Source organism: Pezoporus flaviventris, unplaced genomic scaffold (assembly GCF_033815535.1).
Source record: "Pezoporus flaviventris isolate CSIRO_AGI_PZ_B2104156 unplaced genomic scaffold, CSIRO_AGI_Pfla_v1 ptg000030l, whole genome shotgun sequence".
In the NCBI taxonomy this organism is placed as follows: domain Eukaryota; kingdom Metazoa; phylum Chordata; class Aves; order Psittaciformes; family Psittacidae; genus Pezoporus; species Pezoporus flaviventris.
In genome coordinates, this window is record NW_026892578.1 from 9083740 (window position 1) to 9106691 (window position 22952).

General features: G+C 37.1%; 1 protein-coding gene across 2 annotated transcripts in view; it reads right to left on the bottom strand.

Annotated features, from left to right (window-relative positions):
- PUDP (pseudouridine 5'-phosphatase) overlaps nucleotides 1-22952 on the bottom strand; it is a 79515-nt gene that overhangs the window by 31423 nt on the left and 25140 nt on the right. For both annotated transcript variants that reach the window (XM_061459861.1, XM_061459860.1), the window contains 2 exons: nucleotides 21548-21766; nucleotides 9303-9532 (listed from right to left, as the gene is read on the bottom strand). In XM_061459861.1, the coding sequence (XP_061315845.1) occupies nucleotides 9303-9532; nucleotides 21548-21766 (449 nt within the window). The remainder of the gene's footprint in view (nucleotides 1-9302; nucleotides 9533-21547; nucleotides 21767-22952) is intronic.

Here is a 22952-nt window from a genome sequence, read left to right on the forward strand (position 1 = left end):
ATGAGTTCCCTAAAACAATTAGCAACGCATCTCCAGTGACCTGCTAATCTGAATATAATGCTTTTAGAATTTGAGGTGTACCAGTCTCTTTGTGTTTACACACTCACCTCACGTAGAAGCAAAGAAGGCTGCAGAACATAATTTATTATTCTGCATCACATTTCATCAAGTCCCTTAGCAGCTACTTGATACATTATCAAGACAAATGCAAGGGAAAAAAATTATTCCTGCCTCCCCACCCCCAAGTAGGGTACTCCAAAGACTAAGAACCAATTATAATCTTCCTTTCCTCTTCCAATCAAATATATTAAGTGAAAGCAAACCTTGACCAGGTTATTTTTTGCATGGAATTTCAATGACTTTTTTCAACTCTGTAAGACAAATACATTCATAAATAAACATGCACTGCAGTAACAAGGGCAATGTCTAGAACACTTAAGAGCTAAATTACTTTCAAGCCATACAACATCTCATTTTTCTTCCACAAATATACAATAAAGACTGCCAGCATGTGGGGGTGTGAGGGAGTGTGCCTCAGAGAAGAGGAAGGAAGAAAAACCACCACATGAACTGAGAGCATGATAACTGAAAACAAAACAACACCTTTATAACTTTTTCCTTCCTTCAATTGCCTTGTAATAGAAAATAGTGGCCTATTACAGACTTGGGAAAAAGGTGCATGTATATAGCAGATATTCAGAAGTCCTGGATTGTTACATGTAGTGAAGAAGTTCACATTCTTCCCTCTAGAGCAATGCCCATTACAGTTAGAAAGCTGGAAGCTGAGCTTCACAATCACAGCCTTCCTCATCCAGTCTGGAAGCCAAAAATAAGGGCTACATGCTTAAGACTACTAAGAAGCTGAGGAACTTGTAGTATTCAGCCAACAGACTGTCCAGCAGCATATCACGTAAAAAGCACATTCCACTATAGCGCTGTGATCTTTGCATCCCAAGCTATAAGCTTCAAGCGCTATTTCAAGATGGACTTAATACATAAACCACTGCACTGTTCAGTACCTACTTAAAATTGCCTAATAGACAATTTAAAGGTATAATTTATTAATAATTTATTCCTTTTAATTTCTCCAGGGTGCACCTGAAATCAACAGCTTCTTCAGGGCAGGCGTCAAGAGGGGAAAGGGAATGAAAAAGTTACACTGTATATTATTTTGTGGTGTCCCACAGTAGCAAGAATCCAGGAGCTAGGCCAGCAACACATGCTAAATACTCAAAACACAACTTGCCGTCTTGACATCTAGAACTAACTCTTCAGTCACAGTGCAGAACAAGAAAAATAAAGGCTTTATGAATTCAGCAAAAAGTTCTGGTTGGGAACCTTCCTTAGCAAGCAGCTGGCGTACAATATGGTAACTAGGACAGTCCTCAACAAAACCCACAAATCGGAAGACTGAACTCCTCAAGTTGAAGAGTGCTCAAAAAGCTGTTTTGCCCATTTTTTTTTTGAGGAAGTATTCCACACAGTGGACAAGATAAGGACAATCTTCTCTTGTGACAATCCTCTCTTCAACTGCTTTCAAAAGTCCCAGATTTTAAGATTTTTAAGACCCAGATTGCTGTTATGATCTCTACAGAGCCAATTTTTCTTGACATTTTAGGAACTGGGACTACTTTTTCAATTATGCTTTGCAAAAGATTAACTTCAAGAGATCACGTTCCTGAGAAACAGGAAGAAGCTCTTGAGACTGGGCAATTCTGCATGGACAGATGGAAGCAAAAACCTAATTTCTCAAAAAGCTATAGTCAGAAAGCGAGGTTCCTACTGAACTTGCCACCTCATTTTGGTAAGAAGCCAGACACACAGAGATGTCCTGTTCTCAGCCAAGAGATGTACCCTTTCAGATTTCACTCAGCACTTAAAGTTACATCTGCATGAAACAACTAAACTAATCTGGGTACATTCAAAAGATGAGACATATTTCATTCACCTCCCAATCACCCCATGTGCAGCAGCAATACAATCTGCCATATGTAACCTAAATTCATCACAAAAATGAACTCTGCTTTTTGCATGCTGTGTGAATGCAGGAGCAGCAGTTTCAAGATCTTGTGGCACTGAACCAGTTGCTCAGCAGCCCCACCACCCCCAAGGAGCACCATCCCCATGGCATAACACACTACCAAGAAGTCTGCTCTGTTTGGAAGCTGGCCACTGCACAGCACAGGGTCTGAGGCTATGTGAGGAACACGGAGCATAACCTTGCAGACAAGGGACTCCAAAGGGGCATCCTGTGCAAGCAGTGAGGAAATTACCTCCAGAAAGAGCCTGACAAGAAAACACAAACACAAGAAACACTCAAAAATCCCAGACCTTCAGTCAGTGTACTAACTGCCTGGCTATACAGGAGTTGGCACAAACAAATCAGATTACAAAGGAAACTCTTTTATGGCTCTTACCCATCAACTGTAATTACACCAATACAGACTACAAAGTCAATGGCTTTCAAAAAATCCAAATTCTACTTTCTACCTCAAAATGTACTAGCAGCTAGAAAGGGCTGCAGAGTAATCCTGCTCCCTCTTCATGAAGTAAGCAGCAGTATATGTGAACAACAGTCCAACTGAATACAGCCTAACACTTTAAAAGTCAGGTGTACTATGACCATTATGACCGCAGGCTGTACCACTGGAAAAATCAAGCATCTAGCAATATGCTAACATAAGTGGTAAAAATTGTGAGCCCAAAGACAGCAAACTTGTGCAAATCAGAAGGGTTTATAACATGAACAGTTGTTTATAAGAGTGTTTCTACTGAGGAATGATTGGTAACATAGGCCTACTCAAAGGGCACACTAGAGCCAAGGTTGAAGAGACAGCCATTGACGTAGGTTGAAATTAAGCTAAAAAATGTCGATGTATTTTTACATTTAATACTTTTGTTATTTCTAAAATAAGATGTCTGAGGCACTGGAATGGGTCGCCCAGGGAAGTTGTGAATGCTCCACCCCTGGAGGTGTTCAAGGCCAGGTTGGATGGAGCCTTGGGTGGCATGGTTTACTGGGAGGTGTCCCTCCCCATGGCAGGGGGGTTGGAACTAGATGATTTTAAAGTCCTTTCCAAACCTAACTATTCTATAATTCTACGATTTGTGAATGGTAAATATTCAGAAAAGAATGCAAGTCAATTCATTTATAAAACAGAAAAGGGGCAGATTTATGTTGAGTAAAAGATATGATTTCAACAGCAGGGCTTCCAATTTACAGCTTAGTACGCTACACGGAATGGCTGTTCACGCCTTTGTAATTTCTATACCTTGCTTAAAGAACTCCTAATAAATTCAACCTTCAGGCATACATGAGGAATAACAGAAGCATCATTAATAAAATAACTGTTTATCTGAAAACCATACTAAACAAACCATATACATTGCATGCATACATTAAAAAGTGGTGTATTTGGGGGGGGACAGGGGAAGTAGAAAATTGGGGAAAAAAAAAAAGGAGGGAATAAAAACCAAAAAATAGGCTTTGGCATCCTTTTTACAGAAGCTCACATTAATGACGGTTACATTAAGTCTAAGTGCAAAATCAGACTTCTTCACTCTCGATTTCTTATACAATATAAACTAAAACTACAAAATGGTCATAATGTTCTGAGTTCCTATTACTCTTCCAGTAGCAAAAAAGTTTCAGAAAATTTTTCTTTGAACTTCTCTTTTCTATGACATAAAAACTCCACCAAGACTCATAAATCCTAACACCATTTAATCAGTCTGAAAAATTTTAATGAGCTCTCACTAGATTTGGTACAGAGATTATTCGTAACTATGGGATCAATTAATTAATTAGAAATGGAAGAAACTGCAAAGAAATAGTGTTTTAAATTAAGGTGATGATTTACATCACTTGGAACTTTTTAATAGAGAGATTGATTCTCCATAAGAGTGATGACCATTTGTATTACTCCAGTCTTTTCCTCTTTCTAAACAATGGCTATAAATGGTATTTGCTTGGTTTTAAATTACAGTAGCAGTAGGGTCCTTTATTTTACCAAAAAGCTATAGGCAAAACAACCAAAATACTGGAAAGAAAAGCATTGACCTGCCACATCTTCAAGTAGGTAAATAATTAAATTCACGTTTTTTTAATGAGTATACTGGAAGTATGTATAAATTTTTGAATGGAAATATCTGAAACCCTCTGAGTTAGTCTTGTATTTGAAATAAACTTAGGAGCATAACGTTTTTGTTACTATGAAACAAAATTGCTTCAAGATAACACTGAAAAGTTATAGTTACAGTATCACAGTATCACAGTATGCTAGAGATTGGAAGGGACCTCGAAAGATCATCTAGTCCAATCCCCCTGCCGGAGCAGGAACACCTAGATAATGTTACCCAGGAATGTGTCCAGGCGGGTTTTGAATGTCTCCAGGGAAGGAGACTCCACAACCTCCCTGGGCAGCCTGTTCCAGTGTTGTTATACATATTATATACAAATACACACAGAAACACTCAAACAGCAAGGATATTATGAGCTCTTTTAAAGCAAAAACTAATATTCTAGTATGTATAAATTCCAAAGCATGATTCTAAATAATTTGAGCTTTTAAAATCAAAATGGAACAGAAAAAAAAAAATTGTTCAGTGAAAGCACTTTTGTTTCCTCCCCCTCCACCCCCCGTGAAGTATATCACCAAATCACAGGATGACTGAGGTTAGAAGAGACCTCTTGAGCTCATCTGGTCCAACCCCTTTGCTCAAGCAGGGACACATAGCGCCTGTTGACCAATATCATGCTCAGATGGCTTTTGAGTATTTCCAAGAAGGGAGACTCCACTACCTCTCTGGGCAATCTCTGCCAGTGCCTGGTCACCCTCACAGTAAAATCAGTGCTTTCTTATGCTCAGACAGAGCCTCTTATGTTTGTTTGTGATGACTGCCTCTGGTTCTGTCACTGAGCACCACTGAAAAGAGCCTGGTTCTGTCGTCTTTGCACTCTGTCTTCAGGTATTCATGTGCCCCTGAGCATTCTCTTATCTACATCAGCAAACTGTCCCATCAAACAGGTCATTAATGAAGATGTTAAACACGACTGGACCAAGTACTGACCCCTGGGGAACAGTGCTAGTCACTGGCATCCAACTAGACTAAGTGCTGTTGAACGCCACCCTCTGGGCTCAGCTGTTCTGACAGGTTTCAACCCACCTCAGTGCTCACTCGGCTCATACATCAACAGTTTCTTCTATGAGGGTCTTATGGGAAAGAACATCAAGGGCCTTACTGTAGCTCAGGTAGACAACATCAACTCCTCATGTGCCAGGCCTGTTATTTCATCATAGAAATTTATCAAGCTGGTCAAACATGACTTCCCCTTGTTGAAGCCAGGCTACTACTACTGATTTGCTCTTTCTTACTATACCTAGAAATGGTTTTCAGCATCAGTTGCTCAATCACCTTTCCAGGCGTCAAGGTGAGGCTAAGCAGCCTGTAGTTCCCTGGGTCCTCATTCTTGTCCTTCCTGAAGATAGGAGTGACATTTGCTTTCCTCCAGTCTTCGAGCACTTCTTCCAGTCACCATGATAGATCAAAGATTATCAGGGCAGTCTCGCAATGACATCTGACAGGTCCCTCAGCAACTGATGGTGCATGCCTTCAGTGCCCATGGATTTATTCATGAACAGTTTGCTTAAGTATTCCCTAACCTGATCCTCTCCCAAAAAGCAGTACATCTTCCTCGCTCCATCCTTTCCCTCTGGTGTCTGCGGCCCGGCATTCCTGACTTGCTATATTTAGCACTTCAGCCTTTTTCATGCTCTGTGTAATCAAGTCCCACACTTCATTCAGCAATGGGCCTGTATTTTCCCTAGTGTTCCTTTTGTCTCCTATGTACTCATAAAAGCCCTTCTTACTATCTTTGACATCCCATGGCACATGTAGCTGAATTACCAAATTTCACACTGTTATCATCAATGATACTTCATTTTTGTCTCTGCACATTTTAAAGGTTCCCTTAAAATGAATTCATATTGTAAAAATTTGAAATACATTAGAATACTTAGTAACTAACTCTAGAAAAAAAAGAAACTACTTATTTTCCAAGTTATTATAATATAAAGGTAGGAAAATCATAATTAAAACCCAAAGTAATAGTTTAAAATATTTTTTAAACTTGTCTAATCAAAATGCATGAAAAAATGCAGTGTTTTAAACATTAACATATATAAGCACGTTATTTCTACATATGTACAGCTCCAGCCAGTTTTCATGCAATTTGCATCTGTGCATTTGAGAGCATAATTTGTCATATATATATTTTGAAATAAATTTTAATTTTAGTAGAAGACAAAATTTCTAGTATTTAATCTGCAGATGACATTTTGATTACCTGACTTAATTACTCACTCATATAACAGTGCATTGTTCCTAGTGTAGGAAGTTCACATGAAATTTCATTCATCACAATATATTAAGACCTAGGCTGAATTTGCAGGGTGTGTCTTGTTTGAAATTCCTGTGCTGTGGTTTCATTACCATGCTTATTAAGTTCCTAGTTAACCAAAGACTGCAAACCAAAAGGTCAACATTTAACAAATTCCCAGGTGACAATAATGACAGCCTTCAGTCATAGTAAAACAGACATCATATCCATTTTTATCTCATTTTAGAGCTGCTTACCTGGAGGAGTGTGCCTGCACAGCAAGTCACAGGCTGGTATACCACTAATGCTAAATTCTGGATTTGGCCTTCTCTGGCTACGATGTACTTTTTGCTTGGAGCAGCAGAGAAGTTTTGACGCAAATCTTAGTTCTCCTTTGCTAGCTGATAGTTGGTTTCACTAAGTAGTTTTGGTGTGTACTAGCAGGGAGTTACAAGTGGAATCCTCTCCAGGTGCATATCAAGCAATCTCTAATTATCTCTGCTTAGGAAGACATAAAGCTCAAATAAAACTTATACAGCTTTCAGCCAGGGATCAGAGAAAATCTCACCCAACAGAAAACTTTAAAACCACATACAGCATAGATACATGGGTCTAAGCACCAAATACACTGCTCTAATAATCTGTTCCCTTTGAGTCCAATTACCTGCTTATGCAGACATTATTCATACCTCCTGATATCTTGCTGCAACCTTGCATGTTACTGACCTTCAGCATGAAATCCAAACCTGCAGCTCTATTAGTTCACTGCTTAGGAATAAACATTGCAGATGCTACCACTACACCTCAATTGGTTATTAATGTTTCAGGTAGTTTCATACGTACTGTATTGATCTTCTTGGAATTTCTGCGCTTGTGCTAAATTCCCACACTTTGACATTTGTGACTTTTGTAGATGCAACAAAAAAATAGTTCAGCTGAATTATTTGGTAAAGAAAATAACTATACAAAACTACAGTGAACACTCTGAAATTTTGTTTGTCTAACATACACTTCATGATTTTAAACTTTAGAGGTAATACAGATGCTACTATTATCTTCAAAATTTTTTTCATTGTTAACATGGCTAAGGCTACTTACTGACAAATGAATAAAAATACCTACAAAAGTGTAACTGGTTTTGTTGTTTGTTTTTTTAATTACTTCCACCTTTTGACGTTTTTGAAATAGAGCCAAGTAAGAGTTTTGGGAAAGCTGTTCCTCTAGACACTACTATGAGGCTCCTCACATGAAATAACAAGTTAATAAGTCATTAACACAGCTGATATTCAATTTCCTTACCTCTCCTTCAGATACAATACCAGTTATGACCCAGCCTTCTATAAAATCTCAATACTTTCTGCTCTTTTACATTCAGAATTACAGAACAGCTTACAGCCACATCTCATCCAATTGAAAGCATGCATTACACACCTCTCATCCTGTTTCACAAAAAACACACCATATAATATGGCAGGAACACACCCTGATTTTTGTTCCTTTGACATACACTTAAGCAAGATAGAATAACTTTATATGAAAGCAGTATTAAGCTGTGATTTAAGCTTTCAACTCCTCTGTTACTCCATCCAAAACCCTGTGCTGCTTCTCAGTATTTGCTCTCCACTGAGCATTAACATGTTTAAAATTTCATAACTACTTGACTCTATGGTGAGATTTACAGCCTTGTTGCTCAGATTCTTCAACATTTGGAATGTACCATACATACAAGGACTGCTCACAAAAGTACCTATCATGTCCATACAACTGTTATCTGCATGAACATGATCATGTACATTTGATATACCTTTTCCGAACATCTGAGTTTCCAAATTAAGTTGATGTATATACACACACAACCTCAACAGAACTTGCAAGTGGAAAAAAAGAACAACAAACAAAAACCAACAACCAACAAACCAAACTGAAACCAAACCCGGTTTGCTTAATACTGGTCACACTGTATCAAACAATTCACTTTGTATTCCCAAGCAACACAAATACCATTTAGACCCTGTGTAAGGACTTGAAGCATGAAGAGCTGAAGAATCTTAACTAATCATTCTGTATGTATTTGTGTAACCATTTTTTACTGAACAATCCTACTGGGAAAATAGTAATCACAGCCTAATCCACCTAAAGTTGTTCCTTAGTAATTGGTATGTAATGCATTTTTCTGCAGTTATGAAACTCCAGACCTTCAGAACTTATGTTCTACTCAGGACAGACACAAAGCGAGAAAAGCAACTTAACTTAAAATTAAAGCAAAGACATTATTTTAACTGACCCTCAATTTATCTTTCAAATAATTCTCCCTAGAGTTTTCTATTTCAGAATCAAGTTTAGAAAATTATACACAAGAGAAAGAAACTAAACACCTCTACTACTTGAGAAAGTCTGCTCAAACTGATCGATTTTAAATCAAGAAACAAGAACTATGATCTCAGAGATGCAGAATGCAGGAGGAAAGAGATGGCATAAAAAAAAAATATATGCCCTCTTTGCAAAGAAGTATCTTTAATGTCTAAGACACTTAAGAGGTAAATCAACCATGAATGTATGATAACTAAACTAATCTATGTTTAAATAACTGTTTCCAAACTTTGAGAAGTGAAGTTAAACTTTCAGATTTATGCATAGAATGGAAAATCATTACCCTTTCCTATTACAGCACACTACCTAGTAGTAAATCAGAGCAATCTGCATCACAAACATCGTATGTAGTGGGGGGAAATTATACTTTTATAACAATCTCTTGCTTCAACAGCATAAACACCTTTAAAAACAGCGGTTGCTGACTTTTTAATGCTTATATTAAATGCTAATCTAAGTATTTATCACATTAAAAACCAAAACAAAAGTAAAAAACAAATCGAAATACAGTCCAAAGAGAGTATTCTTTTCAGTTAATTTCTTCCCTTCTTACCTTCTCTGGAGGTGCAGGAGGGTGAAATCTCTTTGCACAAACTAGAAATGCATCAGGCTGTGGTTTGCCACGCTTCACCTCAGGGTCATCTCCCAGCACGATATGATGAAAAAGACCAAAGAACTCTTTGTGTCTGACTGTTTTCATCTGAAATGACTCTTCAGATGAGCTGGTGGCAACAGCCATGGGTATGTTGTGTTTGTATAAATGCCGAATCATCTTATCAACCCCTGCAAGACAAATATACATTTTGTTTTTTATATGATATACATATATGTAGATACCTCTATTAATATTACAACTACTTACAATATATTTAACAGTATTTCAACAATGTTGTCTTACTGAATATAACAACCTATTTCAAACACTTAAGTGTAAAAGAAAATTCTTGCTATATCCAAAACATTCCTTTCTCCACCCAAGAGTCACAGAACATTCCTCAAGGTATGTATTTGTTCTGTCATCAAATGATGCTTTTCTCAAAACATGCCAAAAATGGGTACAGCATCATTGCACCCACTAGAAGCTCATTAAGCAACATCCCCAACGTTATGTATGTTTATTATTTCAAACTCTCTGTGAGAGAAAATCACACAGGGGATTTTATTTTCTACGCAGTTCTGCTCCTGAAAAAAAAAAAAAAAAAATCAAAATCAAAGAAATATACTCTTCTCACTCAGTGGTACAGTTTTAATTTCTGAATCAGGTATCAAACTGGTGTAAACCAGCCCCTAAGACAGCTTGGTTTTTCCCTTTTGCAATTACTAAAGCAAGCAACACTGGGCAGAGGAGAGCTGTCAGTCACAGCTGTTATACCAGATCTTTATCTATTAATGCTGTGAACCCAGAGTAATGAACACCTCAAGCCTAATGGGCAGACACTTCAATCCAATCTTGTCTTCTCTGGAAGGTTAATGCAGTGAATAGTGAAAACACAGCAGCCTATGTAAGAGGGAAACATACTTCATTATTTGGTGCAAGTTTTGAGTTTCTGATGCAGAGGCTTCAATGCTTCTTCACTGGAGCATTTTATATGCTGGATATCTCCCCCATACAAAACAATTAGCAGTGTCTAATGGAGAACAGCAGTAGATATCTGCTCTTTACTAATTCACAAGAGAAAATCCCTCCATATCTGTAAATCATTTCAGTTCTGCCTCTTGGCATGAATCCAAAGTGTGTTGGACACCAGATTATAAATTTCAGATAGATAAGCCTTCAGTTGACTTTTGACTCTTTCAATCAACGTGACAATGATTCTCTGTTTTTCATTTTCCAACTGCACGAATTCTTATCCTACTTTTCATGCCTGATTAGACTAAACTAATCGCATTGCCTTCCTCCTGATTCAGTCATACTTATGTCTGGTCCCTGCTCCCTCAAAACTCCTACTCCTCATGCCTATTTAATTCTTTCCTTTGCTACTCCAGCATCTCTGATCTAGGTTTCCCAATAATTGGGCAATAGTCATATGCCCAACTTTAAGAACTTACTACTGACAATAATGTGTGTAGATTAGCAAATAGGCACATTAACTAACACATCTACTTGGAAGTATGACCTGCAGATGTGGCCCTGTGCAGTTTTCTTCTCTATTCTCCAGAATTTGATCAACCAAGTAATAACTGGCATTTCCAGCTCCATGTTTGTATTTGAGGACAGCCTTTAAAATATAAAATACATGCACTTCTGTGATACTAGACGGCCAGTTGGACAGAAATAACAAGTGCTATTCCTCCTCCAATGCCAATGCATCATCCATTTAAAAGCCTTTCTATGGCCCCTTAAATGGTTATATTAATAATAAGCAACTGCACTTTTTTTTTCCAAATGATGCTATTCTGTCCTCTCACTGAAATATGATGCTAAATACCAGTTTACTTTTTATTCCATATAGAGATCATGTTTTCATTCTGAAACATGGGAAGTAAATTCATATTAAATTAATGGAAGTATTAAGATATCTTAATGTAAACCTGTAGCTAGCATCTCTTTTTTTAAAGATAAAATGCATTCATTCAAAGGAATTTGTTCTAAGTAATCTACAACATTTATCAAGGCTAGCATATTGTGCGTGTGGTAATAACACAGGAGTGCAAAGATTCCACAAGAAAGAAGACTTGTATCTCTGACACCCTTAGTATGACAGTTAAGTTTTCTCTGAAGTTGGGATCTTTACAGGCAGATAATTTTCTTCAGTCCCATTACATCACAGCTTCAGTTCATCTGTCACAGGGTATGTTTACTCTATATTTCTGTTGGAGGTAGCCAGACACAGAAAAGCACTGTAGCAGAAAGGTTATTTCTCCAAGGTTCTCTCTTATATTCCCCCAGCGCATGTCATGATTTCTGTAAATGCATGTGTGTGTGCTTTGTCTTTTTGGTTTCCCTCACTACAAGTGAGCTGAAATGCAGCTGTCCCTAATAGCTCCATATAGCAAAGATATACATTATTCAGAAAATGCAATTTTATAAAAAGATGCCATTTTAAAATTATTATTATTTGCATATGCAAACATAGCAAGACAGATTAAAAAATACAAGCGGAAAATCAGCTTCATGGAAAAAAAAATTAAATTGCATATGGAAGAACAGGTAGCGTAACTTAACCAGCTCAACACAGTAGCAATTGAAAAACATTTTCATTCCAGGTTTGTTACTTCTTTGTAAAAGGTACAGATCAACAAAATAATGTCTTCGTTTGCATCAATTACCACCAGTATAGCTGTAGACACTGCCACCACATCAAATTACTGGCACAAATATTATATTAATTTAGCATAAAATTCTTCATTAGGAAGATAGTACCTTTCTTAGTATCTTTCTTGTGTGGGGTGGTTTGCTTTTTGGTGTTTTGTTTTTGTTTTTTACAGAAAACTACAATAGAAGAGGAAGTGGGGAACTGTTTTAAACCTCTTTAAGAAACTGCTCCTTTTAATAAACTTTGTCATATCCCCTACAGCCACATAGTTTTTCTATCAAAAGAAGATTTCAGTTACATAACAAAAAAAAAAAACAAACAAAAACACACATCAAAAATTAGTGGCTATGAAGAAGTATGGTGAAAATTCCTGTAAACTCACTAACTTCTAACTTACCTATAGCTACCATGTCAGGGATTGAGGCCCATGTATCAGAGAGGGACCCATCTGCTAGGCTTTCTGGGACTGTCATCCACCCTTCCCCCTGAAAGCTTAGCCACATGCAGCAATTTTATTTAATTTTATTTTTTCCTTCTGCATCTTTGATTAAAAGCAGTAGATAAAGAAAGACCAAAAGAAATAAGGATCTCTGTTTTCCAGCTCAAGGGTACCATCCTCATCTGCTACATACGCGGCAACAGTCATAGCCAGTACAACATAAATTCTTCAAGTAATCATAAAAAAAGGAATAAATATCCCACATCACTGTGCTTTATTTCCAAATGTACTCTTTCATTTCAAGTAATCAAAAAGGTAAAAACTATTTCTTCATCTCTTTAAACATTAAGTTTTGGAACAGACACAGCAGCTTACTGTCATGTCATCTTACTGGGCAATCTGTTCGAGCATTTCATCATCCTCATTGTAAAGAATTTCTTCCCATTATCTGATCAAAATCTACCCTCTCTCATCTTAAAGCCATTCCCCACTGTTCTATCATGACATGCCCTTATAAACCCCCTCTCCAGCTTTCTTGTAGGCCCCCATTAGGTACTGGAAGGCTGCTATACAGTTTCCCCAGAGCCTTCTCTTCTCCAGGCTGAACAAGCTTAAATCTCTCAGCCTGTGTTCACAGAAGAGATGCTTCAGCCCTCTCACCATCTTCATCCACATCCCTCTGGTGTTTGGGGCCCCAGACCTGAACACAGTACTCCAGATGGGGTCTCACCAGGGTAGAGCGGGAGAATCACCTCCCTTGACCTGCTAGCACATCTTTTGTTGCAGTCCATGATAAAGTCAACTTTCTGGGCTGCGAGTGCACATTGCCAGCTTATGCTGATGAGAACAAACATCCCCAAGTCCTTCTTCTCCGGGCTGCTCTTAATCCATTCTCTACCCAGCCTGTATTTGTGCCTGGGATTGCCCTGACCCAGGTACAGGACCTTGCACTTGGTCTTACTGAATTTCATGAGGTTTGCACAGGTCTACCTCTAAAGCCTGTCAAGGTCCCTCTGGATGGTATCCCCTCACTCCAGTGTTTTGACAACACCACAGAACATGGATGGCATTGTTGGCAGACTTGCTGAGGCCACTATCCATGTTGTCAACACAGATTCTGAACAGCACCGGTCCCGATACTGACCCCTCATCCATCCCGAGGTGGAACTCTCTGTGCTTCAGGCCTGCCCTCTATCTAAGTGGGGGTGGCTGACATTACTCCTGGCCCTGCACCCACCTCGTCAGCTGCTCTCATGCAAGCTAACAACTTCAGGAAAAGAAGAAAACAGCTTAAGCCAGCAGAAAGGAGTTATTTCTTCTGAGATCATAGATGGATTTTAAAGGAAGAGATCAGCACATTTGTTCTAACAGTTGCTGAAAATCGCATGTATATATAATTTTATTTAAAAAAAAAAGTATTATTCCTCTATTAGACTCCTAATATTGTGTTTGTTCTTTTTAGATTCAGCTAAAACCACAGTGACTAATAGATTGGATCAACTCAGAAACTAAAATTGAGACATACAAAACAACAAAGCCCCTGGGCTAACTGATGCATTTTCCTTTGCATTGATTAATACAAAAATGTACAGAAAGAGTTCAGGAAATCAAATAATGCTACGCTAGAACAATCTAACTATAGTCTCTATCTAATTATTTATGTGCTATTACAGCTCATTTTTTTTTTTCAGTTATCAAATTTTATAGTGAAATATCATTATTCATTATGAAGTGAAAATTAACAAGACATAACTCCTGATAGCTAACTCAAAGTGATGAAAAACAAAGGAAATTTTTATTTTTCCTATTAGCTTTATACAACATGAACTCTTTGTCATACAGAATACTTCAGAACAGTGAACACATAAATTTTTGCTACACTTTACTTGATAGTCTTTCAAGTCTTTGTAGAATCTCTTTTCTTGTGTTTTTCTGCTACTGAACAGATCACTGCCCTTAACTTATACCACTTCTGGAACTCCAGATTCGAACCTATTTTTTGTGAAATGCCTCCAAGACAATTAAGGAGATAATATAAAGCTCTGCTGGTTTTTGTAATGTAAGTCTCCAATCAAACTTTTGCCTTACAAAGTATTTTTTTTTATTTTTCTCTTTACCTAAAATGAAGTTTCTATGAACAGGTCATAGTACAGTATAAGAATTATTTTCAAGACAGAAAAAAAAGTGATCTCCATCATAAACTGGGCAAGACAGAGAAGAGGATTATTCATGCCAATTCAGCACTGAAACACAATTTCAGTTTCCTCTGTTTACCAGTTGAATTATTTCTGGTGTTCCTATTTCTGCTTGCAGTCAAGTATTTTTAAGGCATAACTACATCATCATCCACACAACCACACTCTAACCTCTACCAGCACCTTAACCTGAAAATCAACTGCCTGATGGTCTTATAAGCACAGATGAAGTCCTACAGACTTATGTCTTCAGAAATACAGCTGGTTTGTGTACTGCCACCACAGACTGCATGAACAAGGTCACATAATAGTATAATGTTGGATTTAGTTCAAGATAGTAAAAAATAAAAACAAACAAAAAACCAACAAAAAACCCCACACAACCACAGACCAAAAAAAACCAAAAAAAAAAATCAAAAAAACCCAAAACCAACACCTAAACCAAACACCATAAATACAGCATATTCTTTACATTAACTAAATGCAAGCATCATGTAGCAAATGAAATCAGGTTCTGTTGTGGGTTTTCCATAGATTCATTTTCAGATTCAAGTTCAAACTGAGATATTACAGAAAACTAAGGGCAGAATGTATGAAAATGACAGAAGCTTTGGTTAGACTAAAAATTATTATTTTGTGTCTTCCTCTTACTAGTTGTTTTAGAAAGCAAACCCACGCAAACTCTTAAAAAAACCCAAAACAGTAAATGGGTATTTCAAAACTGATTGACTTTCAATGCCCAAAAGCTTCTCCACAATTCAGCTGATTTAATGAAATACGTTACTTCTTATTTAAAACCTTCTCTCACTCAGGCCTCAAATCATTATTATTATAGAGACAATATTACTGCTCCTGACAACTGCTGCATATCCTTTGACAAAGTTTTGGGGACTACAGAAATATTTTAGAAAAAACTGACTTATTTAGGATATTTTATTTATTAAATTGCCTTATCCCCCTCCCCAGCTAGTTACTTGTTATTTGATCATTTATCCAATCAAATTCCTGCGCTATTCCTATTTTTTCTGGATATTGTAATTGCAACATGTGATTTGCTCTCCAGTTCATTTTAATTGTTGAAAAGATACTCATTCTCCTTAATAAGCCATACAGGCAACTCTCATTTGGCAATTTTATCTCGAGTATTATAAGTCACATATATTTTACCATCAACTGTAATTATAAGCAAAGGAATGATTCTCTCCGTAAATATTTTAGTAAGAAATGTGCTTCTTTCAAAAATGGGGTGGGGTACTGAAACATGCCACAAAGTTCTTTTTAACAGAGAAAAAACCCTCAGTATTTCATGAGCAACCAAATCTTTCCCTACGTATATTTTGTTGTATCTATATATGCTTGAGTTTTCTTGGCAATCTATTTATTTATTTATTTAATCTGAGCTTACTTTTATCCAAATAATATTATTTTTTGTTTTCCTTTTTGCATCAAGTTTGACAGTTTGTTAATCTACTAGCTTTTTTTATCTTGTTTCCTTTTTCCTTCACTGGCGTACAAGCATGTTTTGTTTCTCATTCTCTGCTATAGTTTTAGAGCTCATCTACACTAGGTAGCCTGTGAGAACATAACTATACTTGTTATGCCTTGTAGCTGAGATGCTACATATTCTGCAGAAGAAACAACATGGCCACAGACTTTTCTAATGAACACTGTCTTGATCAACAGGCTTGTCCTGTGCATTGAATTTTTTGCTGGCAGAATGATACTCATCACCATGTTCTTTCTTCCCATACCTTGCACACAAATTATTATCCTACATACAGCTTCACATCCTTTTTGCAGAATTTTAGCACTACCTCTAAGATGATCTTCACATATATCTGTCACAGCATTGCTCTTCATTCACCACTGCGTAGATACAGCTAGCTTTCTACTCACACCAACTGCATGAGAACAGAGTACACCTCATCTCTGGATCACTAAAATCAAGGGTCTTTAGAACTAGTCCACTTCTTTTTCCTGTAATGTTGCAGAAAACAAGCTGTCCAAGAGTGTTCAGGGTGCATTTGGAAGAAAAGATTTACTGCTGAGAGAAAGACAAAAGGAAACCAGAATGCTCCAAGCACTGTTTAAATTAACTGCGTACATGAATTATTCATGTCTTGATAATTTATATCCAGTTGTGCACAAATAAAAATCTTAAGGATATAGCGTCTGTAGACGCAGCTAGACTGCTCCTCTTTTTCAAAATCATGTACAGTTCCTACATTGAATGTGATACTACATCACACTTAAAGCTATTCAAGATTTCATCTGTCTTTAATCAAAGAAAAGCTAAGATTACCACTCAGAGCTTTGTCAAGTTGATTTGATTTCTAGCAAATTCAATGACAATCCTTTAAGTTCATAAAAGCAATTCTATGGGAAAAACTTCAGCAGCCTCTGAACATTAAAAGCACTGAACAAAGAAGATAAAAAATCAGAACAGAAGCAGCTGTCTGTTCACTTAAGTCAAAAAGCTGATTAAAAGTAATTTTTATGTAGTCTGGTGTGCTACAACAGTTGCAAGCCTATCAGCACAGAGCTATTCATTATCTACACTTGCTCTGAATACTGAAGTCAACATTGCTGCTGTGCAAGTGACAGAGTTACAGAGGTGGGGCTATCCACCACTTGGTGTAATTGCCATGAATGCTTTAACTTGGTTAGTCCTGAACTGTTCCGGCAATTGGACTACACTACCGTTGTAGGTCCCCCCCAAGTGAAATAGTCCAGCCCTAGTTTGGTCTAGTCTATTCTAATCCTATTTCTGAATCTCATGAGACTATGAAAACATAACTTGCAGATTCACACATTACTTTTTCGTCCTAGGACACTGTTTAAAACTGCTGCTAGGACACTGTTTAAAAATGCTATCTGAAATAGTACACTATCCTTTTACTGAGCTACAAAAGCGGACTTGGAAACTATTAACCTACTCTCCACCTGATTGGCTATTAATAAAGAATTCTACCTTCTCAACTTACTACTCTCGAAAAAGTACCTGAGATCCTTCTGGTATCATACACAACTCATTCACCAAATCGACCATTTCATTTTAGTCTAGACATACTGCAATGTACATGGCCACGGAAAAGTGACAGTACTAAAATGTAAGTACTAAATTTTACACAGTTCAGAACCTCTTACACTTGTTTTGCTGACTTTCTGATAAAAGCATTTTTGGGTTGCAAAGCTTTAGGACTTAATGCAAAGGCTAAATGTTTGAAATGAGCCAAACAGACAGCATCATTCCCAGTTTGCAGCTGACTAATCTCTAGGGGTTACAGGCTCACGCAGCCCTGCATGGATGGACTCAGTAATTTCCTACCATTAAAACAGTAACAACAAGGAAAATAAAAGATAACATAGTAGGAACTCTGTTTAACAGTTAAGGACACAACATGAATCAATGAAGGAATAGCTAAGTAAGCTAGACTGCTAGTTGAATGAAACTGTTCAAGAAATATATATATAACTTCAGTGTGAGTTGCCATTGGAACTGAACTGGGTTTTTTTTTTTCCTCTTGTTTTGACATTTCTGACTGGCTTCATTTGGTACTAAAACTGAGCTATGAAACTAGCTCCTCATGTCTGCAAGAGACAGCCAACTGTACTTGAACTGGAAAATAGCTTGCACATCACATTCTGCAGTGGCTAAACAGGAGCTGCCACAGAGAAATCTCAGCTATCATGAAAATAACCCAGGAATGGAAAATGTCTGAAAGGTATACATAACCACATTGTAGCTGTGGATCTGTACTTTGTGGTAATGATAAGCCAAAACCCAGAAACTGCTATGAAATTATGGTATTAATTTTGTAATTCTGACATATTATAGTAACTGTTGGCAGCTGTGTAACTTGGAGTTACATTTTTCTGGGGGTTTTGGGTTTAAGCTAAGCAAGAGCACTTCGATACATGTATAGGTAAACATATATATGCACGGTTTTCTTCTGCTCCACTTGTCATTCGTTACTCTTCCGATGAACCACTTCCCTGCAATGTAGTACTGCATTTGCAGAAACTGTAAGCCTGCTATGTTACTCTCACAACAAACAATGTCTATACTCTGACAGAAATACTTAGAAAAGCAGCACAAGTGGCAGCCCTGTCATTTTGTCAGTGTTGCCTTGGATTAATTCTCTTCTCCACTGAATCAAAACTAGCCTTCCCTAAGGTTCTTTCAGAACTAAAAATAAATCCAACTGTGAAAAACTCTCCAACAGTTACTGAAAATTCCATATTAGAAACAGATATATCCTCTTCATAGATTAAATCTGTATTTTGACCACAGATTTTGACATGATATATTGAAGTTTGTCAGTCAGTTCAGCCATACTGAAATAGTCAAAATTCCATTTCCAACTCGTAATGCCTCAGAACTCTTGTACATTAAGTGGCATGGCTGTGATATAACCTGTCAGGCAAAGAACTGCTTTGCCAATTGAATTGTGTGCTGCCAGTATTCATACAACTTCCACACCATCCTTAACCATCACTGGCATACATGTCAACTACTTGACTTGGGAATTAACAGTTATCATCACTGGCAAAAATACATGCACAACTCATTCTGTCCCCAGAAACAAGCACTGCTTTGTTTGACTCACTTCTTCAAACATAGTTGGTCTTCAGCACTGCTCTCCACCAAACCAAATTCAAATATTATTTTTTGGAAAAACTGTACAAATTAACTGAAAAAAACAGAACCTCACTTGCGTCTTAACTCTCAAAAGATGGCCGGAGACTCAGCACAAATCATCTCTACGCTGTAAGTATGAAAATAAATCCTTTCTTTCCTATATATTTACCTGTAACTATATGAAAGACCAATTTAGTCAGAGAATACTGTGAACTCTGAACGTTACCACCATCTTACATCTTCCACAACACATGCATAAAGTCCATTCTTAATTAAAGAACACAATGAAAACAAACAAGATTATGTTCATAAATCCTCAGAAGACACAAAAGAACAGAAGTATCAGATTAAAAAATCTGGCTATCAGAACAGGTCGGTCCTTAACTAAATAGTAAGTAGCTGGAGCCACTTCTTTTTAGATTATTAGCTTGTATCAACCTGGTTTTCTCAAAATTCATGGCAATTCAGCTTGTGTCTTGTATGCTGCTACCAAATAAAGCATAGAACTCATTACTTCAGTAACGAAGGCTGCCTTTGCTCCCCAGAACAGCCAGTCAGCATAAAGTATTTAAGTTCACATAAATTCTGCTTTAGAAAATAGCCTGAAGAAAGTTATCACATGTATTTAGTTGAACTGAAAAGACAATCAGTTCAACAATTCTGGCGATGATAAAAAAGTTTACTTCCTTGTCCCAGTAAGTATTTTGCTTGTTTCATCTGTAATAGCCCAGCTTCAGCAAGCCCAGAATTCACTTTTTGAAGGCAGGAAGAGCACAAAACTTCATGTTCCTTTGGCTAATCCGTTCCATCACGTCTCTGCAACTCTGTTCAAGCCAGCTCAGCCACATTATCACAATCCCTAGCAGGCACAGAATATCCACTTAATGGCATCTATTACGTATGCTGTCACTTTACAGTGACTCTTCTCTATGCCTCCTTACATTTCACCCAGTCTGTCCATCTGGCATTTTCTAAACCCAGACTAGGTTTTGTTTGTTTTGCAAAAGATATAGCTGCAAAGTTAGTCCCAGAAGTTTGACACAAAACAAGGAAGACACATCCCTCACATCTTTCTTGTTTTCTCAGGTTTACAATTTTAAGTGGATCTATAAGTGAGAAAGATGCAATTTGAAAAAACTTGCATATAAGAGAGATAATTAAGTTGGCTCAAAATACTCAAGTTTTTAAACTGCGTAAAAAATTTTACATATTTTATTTTTGCTGCTACTTATTAATTCCTAACACATCATGTATTTTTAACTTTCATCCCCTTAATGCATTATGAAACTAGGCAAAAAAAAAAAAATCTAAAAATCAAATCATTAAGGTGATGTAGAGATTGTCAGAACAAACAGGCACACAAATAGAAAGTTGTAAGCTAGACTTGTTATAATGACATGTAGCTATTTCACTTCTAATACTTTTTTTTATTCCTCCCCCTCTCCTAACTCCTCTTTTTTATTCTTTTCCTTCAAAAAATATTGACATTTGCTCCAGGAAGCTTAACACTGTACAAAAAGTTAACAGCAATCACACCTTTAGGTATCGCTTGTCTTGGATGGCTGAAGATTTTTCTCTAAGTATTTCAGATGTAAATGTAACGCAATATAAAAGTATGAGTTCACACCACAGATAAGATTCATCCTTTTGCTTGTCTTGAGGTACCCTGTTAACTGACTCATTTGGGCTTCCTACACTGGTTAATGGCATATATCTTCAGAGGTGATGAAATTTACCTGCCTTAGGATAACCTGAGAAACCTTCCCTCTCCGTTGACACACAGCAGGCTCAGACACCACGCTTAAATTTCAGTGTTCAGGTTAGGCAAGATTAATCCCAGCTGAAAGAACTCACGGGCTCATACATTTGCCTGAACGTTTAAAAGTGTATTTGTACTTCTCTCATAGCCAGAGAAAAATAACTTTCTGAATTAAACAACAAGTTTAATTAATGTTGTTGTATACCAACAACAAGTATAAAGAATGACTGGTTTAGAAAACAGAATTAATGCAGAATTCATTTTTCTTCTTTTAAAACATACAAAAAAATGCTGCTTTCCAAGTACACAAGAAAAAATATTCAGTACCCTTTAACACATAAAATATCTCCTTAACAGGTAGATTTGAGTAAAATTTGCTGAAACAAGAGTGACGTAACATAATCCATAAGTGAAACTGGTTTTTGGAAGGCAGATTAAAAATTTCTACCTTGGTTAGCTCTTATGTAATTCCATAAACAACATAAAAACATTGAAATGAAACATACCTGGCATCAATTCAGCAGTATGGAATATCTTCTCCTGCTTAATTTTACTTTCATGTAGTAACTCCTCTTTGGTTAGTGGAAGATCTAGAACATCTCGAATAATCTCCGCCGCTTCTGCGCCTTTTTTCCCCATGACCAAGGATTTCACATCCCAGGTATAGGACTTTCCAAAACTCTCACAGATCTCTTCGAACACTACTGAATAGAGACGCTCAGTATCTGCCAAAAAAACCAAACAAAAGCAAACCCCAAAAGATTAAAACCATGTACAGCCAGCTGAGCAGCCAATCTTACAAGGAGGTTCACATAAATGGTCACAATGAAGAGCCAGGAGTCAGAGAGCCTAACAAAGCGGACAGAACTGCCTCCCTTTATTTGCAGAGGGGAGGTCAGACTTCTAAGATCACCTCAGATGCACCTAGGATTATCAAGCTGACACTTCTGCATTAAGAACAGGTTACAAAGGGTCAGAACAAAGAACTATCTGGACCTGCTCTTTCAGCACCTTTCTTCACTGTACAGGTTATCAGCAATATCTCAAAATACTCTGTTCTTTGCATGAGAAATAATAGAAGGGAAGGAAATCTGGTACTTGGGAGGATGTCATTACGTTTTTCATGTAAATTAAAACCAAAAAAAGATTTAATTATTCAAGAGTATATTTGACTGGAAGCTTCAGAGTGCCTTCAAAGACACTACAGTCATTTTTATAGTACTGCTGGCACCTCTGCATTTACATGTGATTACCCAAGCAGAACACACCCACTTGTATTTCCAGGGAGTTTCTCACAAGAGAAAAATTCAGGTTGAATTTTGCCTGTGAAGCTATCATCTTTTATGTCAAAGGTGATTTCAGTTTTCAAACTATTTTTTTTTTTACACAATCTTTCCTGTCTTTAAAAAAGAAGGTCAATAAGGTTTATTTAACACTAAAAAGCGAATAAAATTCCTTTCAACTCTTGGCTTCATTTCATCAAAGATCTTGAACAGTGGCTTTTCTACCTGTTTATCCTTTCAAGTAGTTTCCTCTGAAACTCTAGCTACTGCTGTTAACCATGCTTTATTTCTCATGCATGTCTTTGTGTCTGTATCTCTAAAGTTATGTTTATTATTATCATTTTATCAATGAAAGGCACAATCATGGAAAGAAAGTAGTTGCTCTTATGAGATTTATTTACAGCAATTAGGGACTTCACTTATCAACACGTCCTTTGCCATGTAAAAATATTTTTCATAGGGATAATAATGCAGACACTGCCTCACTTTCTGAATACATAAAAGGTATACAACAGAGTTTAAACTTCAACATACATACTATGAAGACAACTGAAAAAAGAAGAGCAGATTCCATGACTACAATATATGCAAATATCTTCCCTGCAGTCTGACAAATGCTTACTGCTTA